We start from the raw sequence: 16,687 nt of genomic DNA, 5'->3' as shown, positions 1-16,687 counted from the left end.
GAGTGGAGGAGAGAAATAAAGTAATATTCCAGATAGAGTCCCATTTGGCTAGAACATGGTCCATACGGTTTGAGGTGGAGAACGGACAGCTGGGCTTGACCTACATAGGAAGCTTGGGGTCCTGCTATGACCAGAGAAGAATTTATGTGATAATACAAATGTTTTCTAAATCCTGGCTCTGGTGAACTCAAGAAATGAAAATGAAATGAAAGTAACTTCTGTTTTGTGAATCATAAGAATTCTCAAATCAATTTTGCAACAGATCCAATAAAGCACATTGACTAATCGTGTAGAGTTCACATGTCCAAAAAGTAATTTCCTATTAGGTACTATAATCAATGTCTAAAGATTTGTTAACCCCAACCTACATATTATGAAAGGAATAACAAGTGAAAAAATAAGACATCCAAATTAAACTTAGGCCCTCTAAATCTAAGCACCCAGAGAACCAAGTAGTTATTCTTCCTCTCCGTCTGTCACTCACCTTGTCATCCTGAACTTTGCTGATTCAGAAAAAAGGAAGGAGTCAGGTTTGATAAGCAAAACATATGTCACCAAAGCTTATGCGCTTTCTCAAGGAAAGAACCTTTCTCAGAGACATTTTATCTTTTATATAAATGTTTAACCGGCTGAAAACTTGATTTAAACCCCATAGGAGATCAGAACCATGAATTAAAAGAAGTGTGAAAAATTGTTTCATTAATATATACTGATTGCAAAGTGACTTGATAGAGGAAAACACACAATACAGGAAAATATCATCAAAATTTTCTGGTTCTAGGTGATCACTGGCAACAAGTTTAACACCTTTGAGCCTGTTTCTCTGTGCTAAAAGAGAAGATTTGGTTTCCATTCAGAGCCTAAAGCTCTGAAACTATCATTGTGATTACACAATAAGCCAACACACATTTGAAATATATGCACCACTCCAGGGTTAGAATTCCTAATGTAACTTAATATGACCTAGTATGATGACAGTATTCAAGAAAGTTGTAACATAATCCACTATATCCTCAAGATATCACAATACCCAACATTATGAAGGTCCTATATAGGATAAGTCCCATTTAACAAGATTATTAAGAGATTTCAATCCAAAAGGGAGAAAAATCAAAGTTTCATGGTGATAAATCATCAGCTATTTAGAAAACTCAACAATCTAGAATAACTAATTTCCCAAAGATTTTTGAGAAGCCCAAGACTTAATATATTGATACTAATGCTTTTATGTGTAGTTCACTAAATAGGTAGGGGATATGTAGGTCCTTGACTACGACTAACATAGTCAACATGAAACGGAATTCCCTGGACAGGGGTTAAGTTCAATATCTCCCTATTGGCATTGAAATAGAAAGATAAGAAGACTAGAGTAATTATTTTATATAATGTTTTTGTTTTGTATGTAAAATTGTAAGAGTTATGTGATGGGAAAAACTGTAAAAATCCAGCTTGCTTTAAGGATTATAGTCTGGAAAGATCAGTGTTGTAACACTGAATGTTGCCACTAATCATTCTTAAGATTTGCTTTGTAGGCAAGACTTAGCATCACGTAACAATGAATGGTTACTGATTCCTGTTGCTCCCAGAAGAGCAAGCAATTATGACCCAGGAAGCTCCACCAAGGGATTACAAACAAATGCTAGCAAGAGTTCACGTCCACTGTCCTTAGATCATTCCATTTATTTATGGAGCTTTTATTGCATGGCACCAACATATTTCATAAAACAAATACTTCCTGTTACTTAGCAAAGGAAGAGGCAACATTGAAAGTAATCAGACTAATCATGGTCAAGTCTGCGGTTAAGGTCTCACTTCACTCTCTCCAACAACCCATCCCATGAGAAACCACAGGTCTGGGCCATCCGCTCCATAACCTCTGATGCTCTGGGACACTGCCTTCAGAACAGGGTGGAGAACGGGGACGACGGTGCAGTGAGGTTACTGGAAAAGTAATGATGGGGTATGAATAGCAGAGTAAAGAGAAAAGTAACCCTGGGATAGCAAGTAAGAAAGAAAGAAAGGGAGGGAGAAGGGAGGGGAACTGGAGAAATAAAATCATAGCAACATTTGACATGGACATAGGTACCAAAGTTAAGACCTGAGTGTCCTAGTGTCCTCCGTTTGCTTCCTAATTAAGTTCTCTTTCTCACGGCAACTGACATTGTCTTCTGTGTTATTCTCATCTGCCTTCCAAATGGCTATGAATATATGGACATTTGGCTTACTTTTATGAGGTTTTTTTTTTAAAGATTTTATTTATTTGACAGAGATAGAGACAGCCAATGAGAGAGGGAACACAAGTAGGGGGAGTGGGAGAGGAAGAAGCAGGCTCATAGCGGAAGAGCCTGATGTGGGGCTCGATCCCATAACGCCGGGATCACGCCCTGAGCCGAAGGCAGACGCTTAACCGCTGTGCCACCCAGGCGCCCCAAGTTATGAGTTTTAAAAATAAAATAATTTATGGAGGACAGGGTTCTTTTTTTTATTAGGGAATTACATGAATATAAAATTCTATACTAATTTTTGCTTAGAATAGAGCTGATAAATTTCCCCTTTGGCGAGGATAAATGGCACTTCAACAAAGGCAATTCAAACACTCAAGAGCTTATTGCTGAAGATTTGCGTAGTAAATCAACTCTCCTCTTGTCACACCGTGTTCGTGATGAAAAAGAAAAGCTGCTTTACTCTAGGAAGTTTTCCGTTATATTTCATCACATTTTATTGGATCAATCGGTGTATTTGCCCTGTTCGGTCAGAACAACCTATACCCAGGTAAATTCTGCCCGTGATCGTTATCACGAATTTCCCCCTTAAAAGGGGCTGCCTCATTGCTCCAATACTGATTCTAAGTCCCACTTCTGCAGTCAATCAATCTAATATACTTGAGTTAGTAACAATCAAGATGACCAAAGCGTAAAAGTTTTCACATAATTTTAGTTCCACATTAACGAATAAATGAAAATACATATATTATGCTAGTCACTACACATTTTGTAAATGACAAGCTCTCGTAAATTATAACAAAAAATCAAAGTCCCTTAAAGTGCATATACGTAGAACGGCACTATTGGTTTGTTTTTGGTTTTTTTTGCAGAATTATAACCAGCAATCCAGCTTATAAGATTTCATTTCAAATTCACTGCAACAGAATCTCCAGTACATTTTTAAGGTACAATTCTCTACTCCTGCAACAATATTTTTTTCTTTTTTACCTTTTACAAGCCTTTAGCAATTAGATATGGAACTAGAGTTTTTTTTTTCAAGCACTGAAATCTTTTCCTCTACACTTTAAATGCTTTTATTTACCCAGTTTTATCTATTAAGTAATCATCAAACCATCTTCTCTTTGATTTGGAATGTTATATGTATAAATTATATATATATATATATATATATAGCATATATAATATTTATATTATAGGTATAAATCTTAAACCAAATTAAAAGATTTTGATATTTGAATTCACTAAGTGATTGTATGTAAATTGTTGTTTCCATGAGTTTTCTGAAATGGTGAAAAAGGCTTAATTCTTTTCTTTTGGTGTCTGGAAATCCCAGTTCGTAACAATGAAAAGAGTTAGGTGAATATAATTTTCATTTAGATCAAGAAGGATTCATCCTATGCCCTATGTCTAATTCATATAGATTCCTTTTCATTATCCCAACTTCCCATAGATTATGCTTCCTTGACAAACACAAATTTAGGCATCCTCTGTCTTTTCCTCTTTTACAAGTAACTCCTTATCATCGTACCTGTAAGAAAGCCCATTACACCATAAATTTTGAACATTACGCTAAGAATAATAATTTATATATTCCAGGGGCACCTGGGTGGCTCATTTGGTTAAGTGTCTGCCTTCGGCTCAGGTCATGATCTCAGGGTCCTGGGATGGAGCCCCGCATCGGACTCCCTGCTCTGAAGAGAACCTGCTTCTCTCTCCCTCTGCTCCTCCCCCTGCTTGTGCTCTCTCATGCTCTTTCTCCCTCTCTCTCAAATGAATAAATAAAATCTTTTAAAAAAATAGTAATTCATATATTCCAGCCAATTTTTATGGGGGGAAAATCACTCTTTTTATGGCACTAGGCTTTAAGAAATTGTAAAGTTCTATATCAGCCTAAGACAAAACAAATTAATTCACCTTTAAGACTGCCTATAATTTATTCCCAGGAATGTTCATATGTACTCATAAATACATGTACATATGAAACCTGATAGGAGGGAAAAGAAAGAAGTTAATACTTCTTTTTTTAAAGATTTGTGTATTTATTTGAGAGAGAGCACATGCACATGTGTGCACGAGTGAGCAGGGAGAAGGGCAGAGAGAGAGAATCTCAAGCAGACTCCCCACTGAGCATGGAGCCTGATGTGGGGCTTGATCTCACGGCCCTGAGATCATGACCTGAGTGGAAACCAAGAGTCAGATGCTCAACTGACCGAGCCATCCAGGTGCCCCAAGAAGTTAATACTTCTTAAACTTTGCACTAACATGAGGTTTTTTTCTCACACAGAGTAACTTATCTTGTCCTTAACACAATCTTATGAGAGTTTTAAGTATTCATTATCCCCATTTCTTTAGATGTAATTTCTAAATTGCAAGTGGTGAAGTGATTTGCTCAAGGTCAGATCTAGCTTATAAGTGGTAGAGCTGGGACTTGATGTCAAGTTTCCAGTAGAATTTCCACTTCACTGTGACTCCTCCTCAACTCTTACCTTAGTTTCTAAGTTTTTTATAAGCTCCCCCAAACTCCTACTCTTACTCTCCAAACTGTTACAAAACCACTCTGTTGAGATCAGAAGGGGACAAGAATAAAGTAAAGAAGAGAATCAAAAGCAGAATGAGGGAGAAAATTGCGACTGGCTTCATATTTACTATGGTTTAGTCCTGCAAGTTGGTGTTTTCCAGTATCTCATTAAACAGGTCCAAGAGATGCGTACTATTATCCTCAAATATAAATGGGGAAACAGATTCACAGGGATGATCTAACTTGCTCAAATATAAATGGGGAAACAGATTCACAGGGATGATCTAACTTGCTCAAGGCCATGGGAAAGGCAGGGAGGATTAAGACTCAAGGCTGCTGGGGATGTACTGTATGGTGACTAATATAACAAAATAAAAATTATTAAAAAAAAATAAGACTCAAGGCTGCCCAACTGGAAAGGGGGACAAGAGACTGAGAGAATCAGAGTTGTAAGAGGCCTGAGAGGTAAATATATTTAATAAGGTGCTTGGAACACGAATCTCCCTCAAATGTGTTACTGCTTAAATATTTCCACGTAGAAGAAACTAAATTCTTCCTGAATACACATTCCATTTGGAATAAATTTGATTGTGAAAAGATTCTCCCCCACCATGTTGGGAGAGGTTATGTCCATCCAACCTCTGCTCCAGAGGGATGTCCTATACTGATCAAAATCATACACGTAATAGTCTCTTTCCTAAAGAGAACATCTGAGATGGAGTGAGAAAATTTACCAATTAAGATTTACATAACTAACAGGAAAAGCAAGGCCATTTAGATTACGATAATATATACTGTCTGAATAAAAATGCTGAGGACAGTTTGGAAAAGAGAAGCCAGGTGTCGTGAACACCAGGATCATTCAGTTTCCTCTCACATGACTTAGAGGGAGTGACCTAGGGCAAGTCACTTCACTTCTCGAGATTTTAATTTACTCACTTCGGAAGTCACTCAGATAATCTTAACATATGTTCAACATGTAAAATACTATGATTACAGAATTTCAATTATATTATCCGTAAACACTCTTGGAATGCTTACACACACACACACAAAACAGTGGATTAAATTCACTGCAGGAAACATGGCAACAAGGTTTGAGGTGATGAGGACTAACTTTATTCCCTTCTCAATCACTCTTCATTTAAATGGTTACACGGACCCAAGTTTTCATTCATTTTGAGAACTAATATCTGAATGACAGATGCTAGCCTTTCTCTGGGTAATGAAACTAAAAATCCTTGGGAGCGTTTTAATATTCTTGTTCTATCAAGCCAAAACAATAAACGGAAACTATGACCAAGAAATAAAAACAAAAATATTTATAGCTGTTTCAGCTTTCTAGAATCTGAAAATAATCTTACTATATTTACATGCTAGGAGAATTATGTATATATTTTTCATTTTAAAATGTTCCTAGAGATTAGATAGAGACTACTTTCCCAATCACTTCAATGGTTTGCTTAAAAACTGTCTTACAGGTCAAATGTGAATCACCCCAAGTTACCCAGCTTGTTGGTAGCACCACTGGGAACTGGTGTGACTTTAAAATAAAGAACATTTAAGGTAAAGGCAAGTGTTCAGCACTCAACAGTTAGAGGAGAGGAGTCCACCACGACAACAGAGTGGTCATCAAAATGTGAGAAAAACAGGGGGCGCCTGGGTGGCGCAGTCGTTTAACATCTGCCTTCGGCTCAGGGTGTGATCCCGGCGTTATGGGATCGAGCCCCACATCAGGCTCCTCCGCTATGAGCCTGCTTCTTCCTCTCCCACTCCCCCTGCCTGTGTTCCCTCTCTCACTAGCTGTCTCTGTCAAATAAATAAATAAACATAATCTTTAAAAAAAAAAAAGTGAGAAAAACAAAGGTAAAGAGAAGAAATGCTGAATTCAGAGAGCTATATGTATAGTTAAGTAAAGAAATACCTCAAGTGGATTCAAACTGTGCAATTGGATTCTTCAAATTTATTAGAACATAAGCTCTATGAGGGTAAGAACCTTTACTGTTTCTCATGGCAATAAAGTCCATCTAGAACGGTGCCTGCAGGGAGCAGGTGTTTCATATGTATTCACTGAATGAAGAGGAGGAGGAAATAACAGAAGAAAATTGTTGACATATAAAAATAATAAAAATGGAAATATGGCCATAAGAGCAGACATGGTATAGTTTATGGTTTACCAGAAGGCTCGAACAGATTCAGTTGACCAGAGTCATGTTCTAGTTCTCAGCGGCTCTGAGTGTAACTTTGGACAAGTCATAACTTTTTTATGCCTCAGTTTCTCAATCTATAAAATATCTCTTTCTTTACACTTTAAAAGGATCCTATGAGGAGGATCCTATGAGGAGACAGTAAAAGGAAAAGGAAAGGAAGAACAACAAAGATATACGGTTTGGGACATAATGACTTTCCGGGAAAGCAGAAATGTTGATTTGTACAAACGTGTAAAAGAGTCAACAGAGAAACCGTGTGAATCATACTAAGGAAAAGGAGAGGGAGCGATCTGGAAGAGGGACAAAAGTTTGAATTAATTGTGCCAATCAGAAACCAGTATATTGTTCTAGAGACGTATTTTTGTATGTGTGTTTGTAATATGTGTAAATGCCATTCAGTATTAAAATGAAATGAAGTATGTGAAAAGATCAGTAAAGATGCTTTAGTATTTTAGAACACAATGAAATACTGAATAAATGAAGCCAAAGTGGCATCATTAGAAAACTAAAGGAGGATTCAAAAGATAATTGGGTGGGTAGGAAGGAAGAAAATGATCTAGGGATCATCAAGGAACGAGGAGGAACGGAGTGGGCAGTGCAGGGAAGAGGTGAGCCACGGAGCCATCTGCTCTATGTCAGCAAAGAGCCCACCCTGGAAAACCCGATCTGCTTTCAACAGTGACCTGAACACTGTATGGATGATCAAATAAAAAGGGAAAAGACTAGCGCTACTGAAAATTTAATAAAAGCAAAATAAGAAGGTGGGAAGAACACCGAATTTCAATAGCATGAACTATACATGCTTGATCAGTGGTCCCACTTGATATAGGTCCCTATCCGTTGGATGCCACTGAAGCCACCAGAGTTGGTCTCTAGTTCTACTCTCTGGACCATGGAGAAGCTGACAGGAGAAAAGAGCCACATGTGGGTTTAAATTCTGGGGGACAGGACACTACTCTGTTTCTACTATTTTGGATTTCACTAAACCTTTCGGAATGTTGTGAATTTTAGTAAAAGACTGTCACTAAGTCCTCAGAGCCCGGGTTTCCTCACCAGTGAATTTATCAAATTATTTGGTTTCAGTCGAGGATCTTTCACTTCCAGTTTTTAATATCTTGGGCTTTAAACAAGTTTGGTTAAAGCGGAGAAGAGTTATTTGAAATCAACACCCTGAAATCCCTACAAGTACAGTTGCAAGGAACTAGAAGAATCTCTTGGGCTTAGATAAACGCCACTTTGAAATTGAATGGGAGAAATCCTTTGGTCCATTCAATTAATCAGGTTGAGCTTTTGCAAATGGTAGTGATTCATATTGTCACTGTGGTAACAATGGTTTGCCATACAACCCAATACAAAGAGATTTAAGACAAAGCAAAACAAATTTGGCCTAAGATGAAAATACTAATACACACTTACACTACACAGTCTGTTGTCAAGCAGGCTCTCCCATCCAGAAATATATTTTCTTCCAAGATGGCACTATGGTTCTCTGCTACAATTTAATTAATCAGCTCTCTTTATAGGAATCTAAGTTTGCAATCTCTCCGAGTCAGTTCTTTCCATACAAACAGAGGTTAAGAAAAATCTTAAAGCCCAGGCAAAGAAAACAAATTAATGCTTCAAGTATTATGTGCCCCAGTGAGAAATAAAAACTTCACTATTACCATGGCAAATAAAAATATGGTAGTGGGAAACCACTAACCACACACAGAAAAACTTCAAATTAAAAAAAAAAGTATGTATATTTTTCCAATCCTGCATTAGATTTCTTGAGATCTAAATGTATGCATAGGTTAATCTGGTGGAAACACAGAATTATATTACCTTATGAGAGAAATGCCCATTTTAGAAAACCTGGTGTAACCACTATACCGGTACGTAATTTAAAATCTTACATACTGCCTTTTACTACAATAAAGACAAAGAATGTTTTAATTTTAAAAGAGTCAGTGGGAAGGGGAGTAATTCCAGTGTTCATAGAATAAAATCCTAATACTAGAAGGTAGATTGGTTGGGGAATAACAGAGCAGACACAATTACCAGGATTGTCTCTCTTCCACTCTCTCAGGCTCCAGGATAAAGAAGAATCAATTAGCCCTCCACAGACTATGACCTTGAGGGCTACAGCTCTGCGCTTAATGCTGAATATGCTCAGACAGATAGGAAAGGGAGAATAATGTTCTGAAACCTGCTGGAGAGCATGTTCCAGATATGATAATGTCGCCTTAAGACGTACACCATCACAGTGCAGCTCATGTCAAAAACACACACGACCAAAGGAAGGCTCTGTGTCTTCTGTGACTAAGCAGTACTTTCTGAGTTGAAGGAAAAAAGTGAGCGAGGTTACAAAATGACGGTCTGATTCCAAGCTTTTTTTTTTTTTTTTTTTTTTTTTTGCTTTTCTTGAATCCACGGTTACAAGCTTTTTAAACAACAAAGCATCCACTTATAGGAGTGTCTGAAAACAGAGCTCCCTGGACCAATCTCCCTCCCCCTCCCCCGTCCCCCCCTAAAATAGACTCCTAATTTTTAGGATATTAGTGTTTTTGTTGTTTTCAGGCACTAGGCAAAAAAAAAAAAAAAAAATTAACCCAGAGTTTCCCACACAGAAAACCCACAGGCGGTCGAGTGTTAAGCGCGGTCTACCCCTAACTTTTCAGGAGAAAAGTACTTCCCACACTGCTTTTCCAGGCTTATCTCCAATGCACTTCAAAATGCGGCAGCTGTGTCTCTGGCCAGAACTGGCCACTGCGATGCTTTTAGGCAGCAGTAAATCTTTTCCACTCAATGCAAATGCCAGGAAATCAATGCCCAAGCTCGAAAATAAAGAGAAGAGAAACTATATAAAAGGCATACCCTGTGAAAACACTTAGTAGAAGAATTTACCTTAAAAAATAATGTCTCAAAAAGTCACAACATACTTTCTGACATGGCCCTAGATCAGGAAAAGGTAACTGGATGGTTCTTTGTTTGCTCCCTCCCCCCCCGCCCCTGCCGGGGCCCCAAAGATGTCAAAATCATAGACTTCACTTGAAGAGTTGTTTCTTTTTTCCCCACCCCAAAAGAGTCCTCTTTCTTTTTCTGGACAACTAAACCTCTTCGGGCACATTTTAATTAAAGACAAGTTTAAGACGATAAAGACAAAGAGGTAACCTTGTCTTCATGGTGAATTTTGCTTCTCTTTGCAGGTTCTGTACTTGCTTTTTATAGCCTGTCATTTCATCTGGGTATTATTTCCCGGTCACTTTGCCAGGTGGGAAGAGGCGGTGAATGCAGTGATGTCTGTCAGACCTTTAATGATGCTTCAGGGATTTGATAAAAATACAAAGCAGTGTCTGCAGAAAGGAGGTTCTTTCCTAATTACACCTGAAAAACAAGCCTCTCTCTCTCTCTTTTTTTAATCTTTGCCACTGAAACTGCTGTGTATGAAATGATCTTGACTCGCAAGCACAAATCTAGCATTCCGTGTTTCTCTACCCCACGGGTCTCCCTCATTCGGAACATAACGTCTAAAAAAGATAGTCTTTCTTCTTCCTTACCACCCAGAGGGAAACAGAACGGGTGAGTATTTCATCACAGAACCCTTACCCTCAACTCTTAAGAGATTTTACACACGTTATTAAGAACCAAATCCTCTCGCCTTTCACTTTTTTCTACTAAGGAAATATTCATCCACGGTAAAAAGTGGTAGAAGACAGAGACAACAACAATAAATCAGAAACATACAGGAAAAAAAGCAGCTAGAGGAAACTCCTCCCTCTATACTGACGTCTGGAGCAATCTGACTAGTCATGGTTTCATCCTTGTCAACTTTGCATTGTAAAAGCATCGCAGCAACCCAGTCGGCACAGCAGCACATTGTTCTGGACTGTTTTAAGAGCGTGGGTTCTCCTCACTCACAGGTTATTAAACTGCGCGGCTGCAGTCAGACGGGCAAAAATGACACATCTGGGGGGAAAAAAAAACGCTGTACCTTACTAATGGATCTTGTACTTTTTAATGACTGCCAGGGAAGCTCTTTAAACATTTGATTACAGAAGACAAAACTAATTTGGGAAAATCCCTTCATGCAGACTTTGTACTGCGTCCTGAAGAAAATAAAGTTGCCCCTAATAAGTGCTCAGTGGCCGAAACTCCAATCTGGGCAGGACAGCAAGAGCCTGCCTAACAGAGCGGTGAGCATGGTAAATGCGCTATCAGGAAGAACCAATTAAAATAGAAACGTGGTGAGAGCTGTGGAGGGAACAGGAAGAAGGGATGGAGGCAGATAACAGGCCGTGTGGGACCGCTGGGAGGCGGAGGGAGGGTAACGGAAGGGTGAGGAGGGGTGATGGAAGGCTCCAGGGGAAAAAGACATGAAACCACACTCGCCGGTCTATGGAAGTCACACTTACATAAAATATAAAGGATGCTCTGCTGTCTCATTTTTTAAAAGTGTTAGAAATCAGTGCAATTGCAGTGACATTCAAGCATGACTCGCAGACACTCCACTTGTGGGTCCCCCACCCGAGGCCGTGAACAATCTGGCTGCAGTCAACCCTGCTTCATACCAGCAGTTTGCAAGATCATTTTACGCATCTTTTCAAGGCCACCCCAAACGCTCCAGTCACATGATGTGCTTCAACAAAACCATGCAATTAAAATAGAAGACGACAAGGAAAGAGCTCCCTGTGCTAGAGAACGCCTTTTCGTGCCTCAAGCCCACCCCTTTCCATTATTCATCACCTCTCTCTCTCTACTTACAAAGTTTAGGAGCAGTTTGGAGATTAGTTTCTGTTGTTTGTGGCTGAGTTGCTGACTTGGGTGTTCTCACCTCAGGGTTCCGTGTGGGAAAAGGGAAGGATGGTGCAGTGGATGGCAGGAAAGAAAAGGCGAAAATACGATTCTTCGGGGTGGGTACCGCTGCAGGTTGGGAGGACACGACTGCATTGTCAACTTGCAGTGTAACTTGAACCCCAGTTTCAGATGGAGCCCTAGAGACAGGTGCAGTGTATGCCTCAGATGCTACCCACACAGCTGAGGTGGCAGTTGGATCCAGAGAAATAATAGGGTCCTGGCCTAACCCCCCAGGGTCAAGGTGAGTAGGAGAGTCATACTCAAATATCTTGTCCACGAACACCCACTTGAGGCCGGCAATGCAGAGGCAGAGGCTGACCAGACAGGCCAGGATGGGGACAATGCAGATTTTCTCTGAGTTGAGACAACCTCTCAGGCGCTCGGCTTCCAGGCAGACACAGCAGGGAACAGCCAGGCCCACGAGTCCGGGGGTTCTCCCATCTTCAGTCTGGGTCTCTGGCATGTCTTCTGCGGCCGGAAGCCCGTCAAGAGATGGGTCTGCACTGAGCTGGGTGGAGGGGCTGGAGGACCTCTCAGCAGCTCCCTCGGACATGTCTGGGGAATAAATCTCCATCGGCTCACCTCCAGAAGGCCTGGCCTCTCTCACGGTCCATTACCATGCAGAGCCCCCCCCAAGCAAATGATACAGCATCTTACAGGGGGAAATCGATAAGTCTTCCAAGTCCAAGGCCATTATCAAAAAGCAAGAGGAGTTCAGGGGGAAGGAAGGAGAAGAAAAGCCTCTAGCAACTACCAAATAAAAGTATATTGTAATTCGTGACTGCTGTTTCTGGGCCACTTTTGCAGTTCTTTCAAATGCTTCTCCAAACCATCCCGGCCAGTCAAGAGGACCAGGGCCAAAACAGAAACCGAGCCGATGGCGGGTCAGTTAAGTAAACCAGTAGCCCAAACTGAAAGGCATGTTTCTCACCTCGAGCATCTGAAGCTGGTGTCTGCTCAGATGGAGAAAACAACTGTCATGCAGGAGAAGTAAAAGCAAAAGCAGGACCAGTGGCGGCGGCGGCAGCAGCGGCGGCGGCAGGAGAGGCAGCAGTGACAGTAGCAACAGCATCCTGCTGTGTTAACACGACGGCTGAAAGAGGCTGAATCATTACAGAGCAGCAGGTGCCTGCCCTCCGAGCATCACTGCAAACAGGATCATCACAGAGGGATCCGAAGGGAAGAGTGCGGCCCGGAGGGGCGGTGACTCCCCTCCCCGCCCTGCCTCCACCCCCACCCCCCAACCACTCCTCTTTGTCCTTCTTGAGCGCTCATTCACTTTCTTCCTCTGCGGCTCTGCCCTGCTTCATAGTCTCTTTCTCTTCCTTTCCCCCCTCATCCAAAGACGTTCTCTCTCTCTCTCTCTCTCTCTCTCTCTCTCTCTCTCTCTCTTTTTCCTCCCTCCTCCCTCTGTCCGCACTCCAGAGCTGCTGGCTGGTCTGAGTAAAATCAGTAGACCCAGCAACGCAGGACTGCCAGTGACTTCCTATTTTATCCAATTAGAAGGAATAAAAGGCCATCAAATCAAAGAGAAGCAGGCAGGCACCAGTTAAGCTCACTCCCCATGGCCCCCACCCCTTTTCTTCCCTTTCTCTTTTTCTCTCCTCAAAAAGCGGCCCCAGGTTTCCACCCCCACCTTGCTTGCTTCCAGTCTTGCCGGCTCTCTTTCCTTCACACACCGTTGGGTCAGAAAAAGCCAGCGATCGATGCTAGCAATCTAACAAAGCTGGGATGGGGCGGGGGATGTAGGTGGGACCTTATGGGTTGGACCTGAGGCTTGGCAAAGTCTGATATCTGATTCCTCCCTAGAGAGGTAAGCTTTTCAACAGCAATTTCTTCTTGCCTGCCGCTGCGAGATAGCATTCCTTCCCCTGCCCTCTAATAAGTTTTGTTCACCGAGAGGACTGTTATTACCTGATTTCCAACCAACAGTTAGAACACTTTTTTTTCGAACCATGGACAGCTCTGCCTTCAGCCCTGTTCCCCGCGATCCTGTAAGACTTTGCAATACCCAGGGTGAAGTGTGGGGCCTATGTTGGAGGAGGGGTGCCAGGCGAGGGGAGAGGTGTTCATGTATCCCCACTCTGGTCCCATTTAAATTTCCATTTCCTCTTTCCACCCACAGCAGTCCTAGACTAATGTCAAGCTAATAAGAACCACTGGTAAATAGCGCTAGGAAGGGGGCAAAGGCTACCACTTCATTTTGAAATTAGCCTTCACTGCGACTCCACACGGCAGAGGGCTGAACCCCCTGGGCGCTGTAATGCACACCACATGTCCTCAGCTAGAACCACACTGCAAGTATTAAGAGCAGTTTTCCCTAAGAGCAGGCCTACTGGGTTAGGTTTCAGTAGCTTTAACTTACAGATAGTTTCAACGCGGGATTTTTTCCCCCTTTTATTTTATTTTATTTTTAAAGATTTTAATTATTTATTTGACAGAGAGAGAGAGACAGCCAGTGAGAGAGGGAACACAGGCAGGGGGAGCAGGAGAGGAAGAAGCAGACTCCCAGTGTATGAGCCTGATGTGGGGCTCGATCCCAGGACTCTGTCTGGGATCACACCCTGAGCCAAAGGCAGATGCTTAACGACTGAGCCACCCAGGCGCCCCTTTTCCCCCTTTTAAAACAGCAGCCATTAAAAGGCTGGAAGAAATGCAGTCTTTAACAGGGAGTACAGGATTCCCTGAACCTCGCATTCCTGCTTGTCAGTTCACACTATACGCATCTGAACCTTTAATCCATGCTTTCCTGTGACTGCGCACCCAAACGGTTTCCAAGGAACCATTTTGCTCACCTATGTCAATAGAAGTCTTAAAAACCTCTCTCCAAATCTATACTACACAACCATCATATGAGTCCCAGAAGCAATAAATTTAGAGCTCAAGTCCTGAGAAATTCTGCTTTAAACGCATTATATTTTGTAATAGCACAATCTCCACGACTCTGAAATATTTTTAAGCTTTAAGTGGGCACGCAGCAAGAATTTTATCATTTCTTTCAAACTGAAATTGGCCCATAATTATAAATGATTTAAAGGGCGTTACATCTCAAAATGTGTTTGCAGGAACAACAACTACAAAAGCCTGGAACAATTTGCCTAATTGTAGTTATGACTGTGACAAGCTTACGGGCAAAATGACTTATGCTCTCCATAACCTGCACTTATATACCAATAACCAATATTTTAAAAGAATACTTAAAACAAGATCCTCTGCCTACTTTCTAGCTTTAGCTATTTTAGTTTTTAATTCATTCATTTATTTTAGAGAGGGGAGGGAGGGAGAGCACAAGCAGGGGGAGGGGCAAAAGGAGAGACTCACAAGTAGGCTCCACATTCAGGGGGGAGTTCGATGTGGGGCTGCATCTCATGACCCTTAGATCATGACCTGAGCTGAAACCAAGAGTGAAATGCTCAACTGACTGAGCCACTCAGGTGTCCCATTAACTATTTGATTTTAAAGTAGTGAGAGTTTTCTTAAAGATTCTAACAATGGACCTGAAATTTCATATCACAGGAAATCTATATATTAGCATTTACAGTATTCATACTGAGAGGTATGAACATTTAAATAATCAATACTCATGTAAATATTCAAAACCAATATAAGCAAAGTAAGTGTTTATGCTTTTAGGGTACTTTATAATTCCTTTACAGATCACCCAGTTTCAATACACAGTCCCTAACGCCTCACTTCTGTCCCAAATCAACATTACACTCAAGTATAACACATTGTCATTTCATTCACAGCCAATCATCTAAGTTTCAAAAATTGAAATGGGGTTCAGGCAGCCCCAGTTGGGCAGGTAAGAGAAGATCCCCAAACCAGTAACCTAGAGTTTAAAAAAGTGGTCCTCGGCTCATACCAACAACTGCTCACCTCACCTTAATCACTGAAAGCAAACATGTTCTGCAGACAAAGATGTTATCGGGCTCTGCTCTAGCTGTCATCTTAAAGACACCCAGCATTTAGAAAGGAAAACAACATATCCTACAAAGGCTAGGACATAACAGCAGAGACAAAATCCTGTGGGCTGCCACAGTGGTTCTTTCCCCTGGGCTCCACACATCGGACTTGGGGTGTGTACGTGTCCTCCCTGGAGAGGTATTCCAAGAGCCCCGTGGCACCTTGAGGCTAAGATTAGCTTGCAGAAAGCTAGCATCCTATAAAGTTGTTTCCCACCAAATCAGATGGTGAATGTCATCGAGGAAAGGGGATACTGGAGGTAAAGAAAAAAAAAAGAATTCTTCATTGTTTCCCCTTGGGACTAGGAGTGGAATAAGCCCTTAATCAAATCCCCTATAGCAGTAAAGAAGTGAGGAAGGGTGGTGCGAATCGGTGAGGGATTTGAATTTCTTTTGGATGAAACATGCCTATTTGGAGGAAGAATTGCAAGGAGGGACCACTTTAACCCTTTGGGCTCCATCCAAATAAAGCCCAGGAGCCCCCATATTTCTGTGTCCCCTTAATAAATAAACATGAGCCAGATTTTTGCTACCTTTAAAAAATCACATTACCACCTCGTCCATTACAAAACAGGCTACATTTATAGAGTTCCACCTTTGTGCCAGGCACTATGCTAGGTTGTTAATATATATTCTATATTCTATATATATTCTATTATTATATATATATTCTATATATATGATAATATATATTCTTATCTTCACTAATCCTGTACAGTACATATTGTCTTCAAAAAAAAAAAAAAAGAAAAAAAAGGAAACGCAATCAGGCAGCTTAGGTAACTTAGCCATGGACGCAAAGCTATTAAGTGATATAGGGCCAAGATCTGAACAAAAAGTCTGACTCATGCTATTTCTGCTGAAAAATACTGCTTTTCTTTTTAATCACACAAATGTATCTGATTATACCTTGCTTCCCTATCACTTCAATGG

General features: G+C 40.9%; 1 protein-coding gene across 10 annotated transcripts in view; it reads right to left on the bottom strand.

Annotated features, from left to right (window-relative positions):
• NRG1 (neuregulin 1) overlaps window positions 1-16,687 on the bottom strand; it is a 217,303-nt gene that overhangs the window by 112,184 nt on the left and 88,432 nt on the right. Inside the window, exon 1 of one of the 10 annotated variants that reach the window (XM_034647786.1) lies at window positions 11,697-14,043. The exons of 5 other annotated variants lie outside the window; for them this stretch is intronic. In XM_034647786.1, coding sequence (XP_034503677.1) covers window positions 11,697-12,363 — 667 coding nt within the window. In that variant the 5' untranslated portion in view covers window positions 12,364-14,043. Of the gene's footprint in view, window positions 1-11,696; window positions 14,044-16,687 lie in introns of those variants that run through there. 4 more of the 10 variants (XM_034647787.1, XM_034647781.1, XM_034647783.1 and 1 more) reach the window with 4 other exon arrangements.

The sequence above is a fragment of the Ailuropoda melanoleuca genome, chromosome 18 (assembly GCF_002007445.2).
Source record: "Ailuropoda melanoleuca isolate Jingjing chromosome 18, ASM200744v2, whole genome shotgun sequence".
Taxonomy (NCBI): Eukaryota; Metazoa; Chordata; class Mammalia; order Carnivora; family Ursidae; genus Ailuropoda; species Ailuropoda melanoleuca.
The sequence above is the reverse complement of the archived record's forward strand: the minus strand, read 5'-3'. Positions and strand labels throughout refer to the sequence as shown.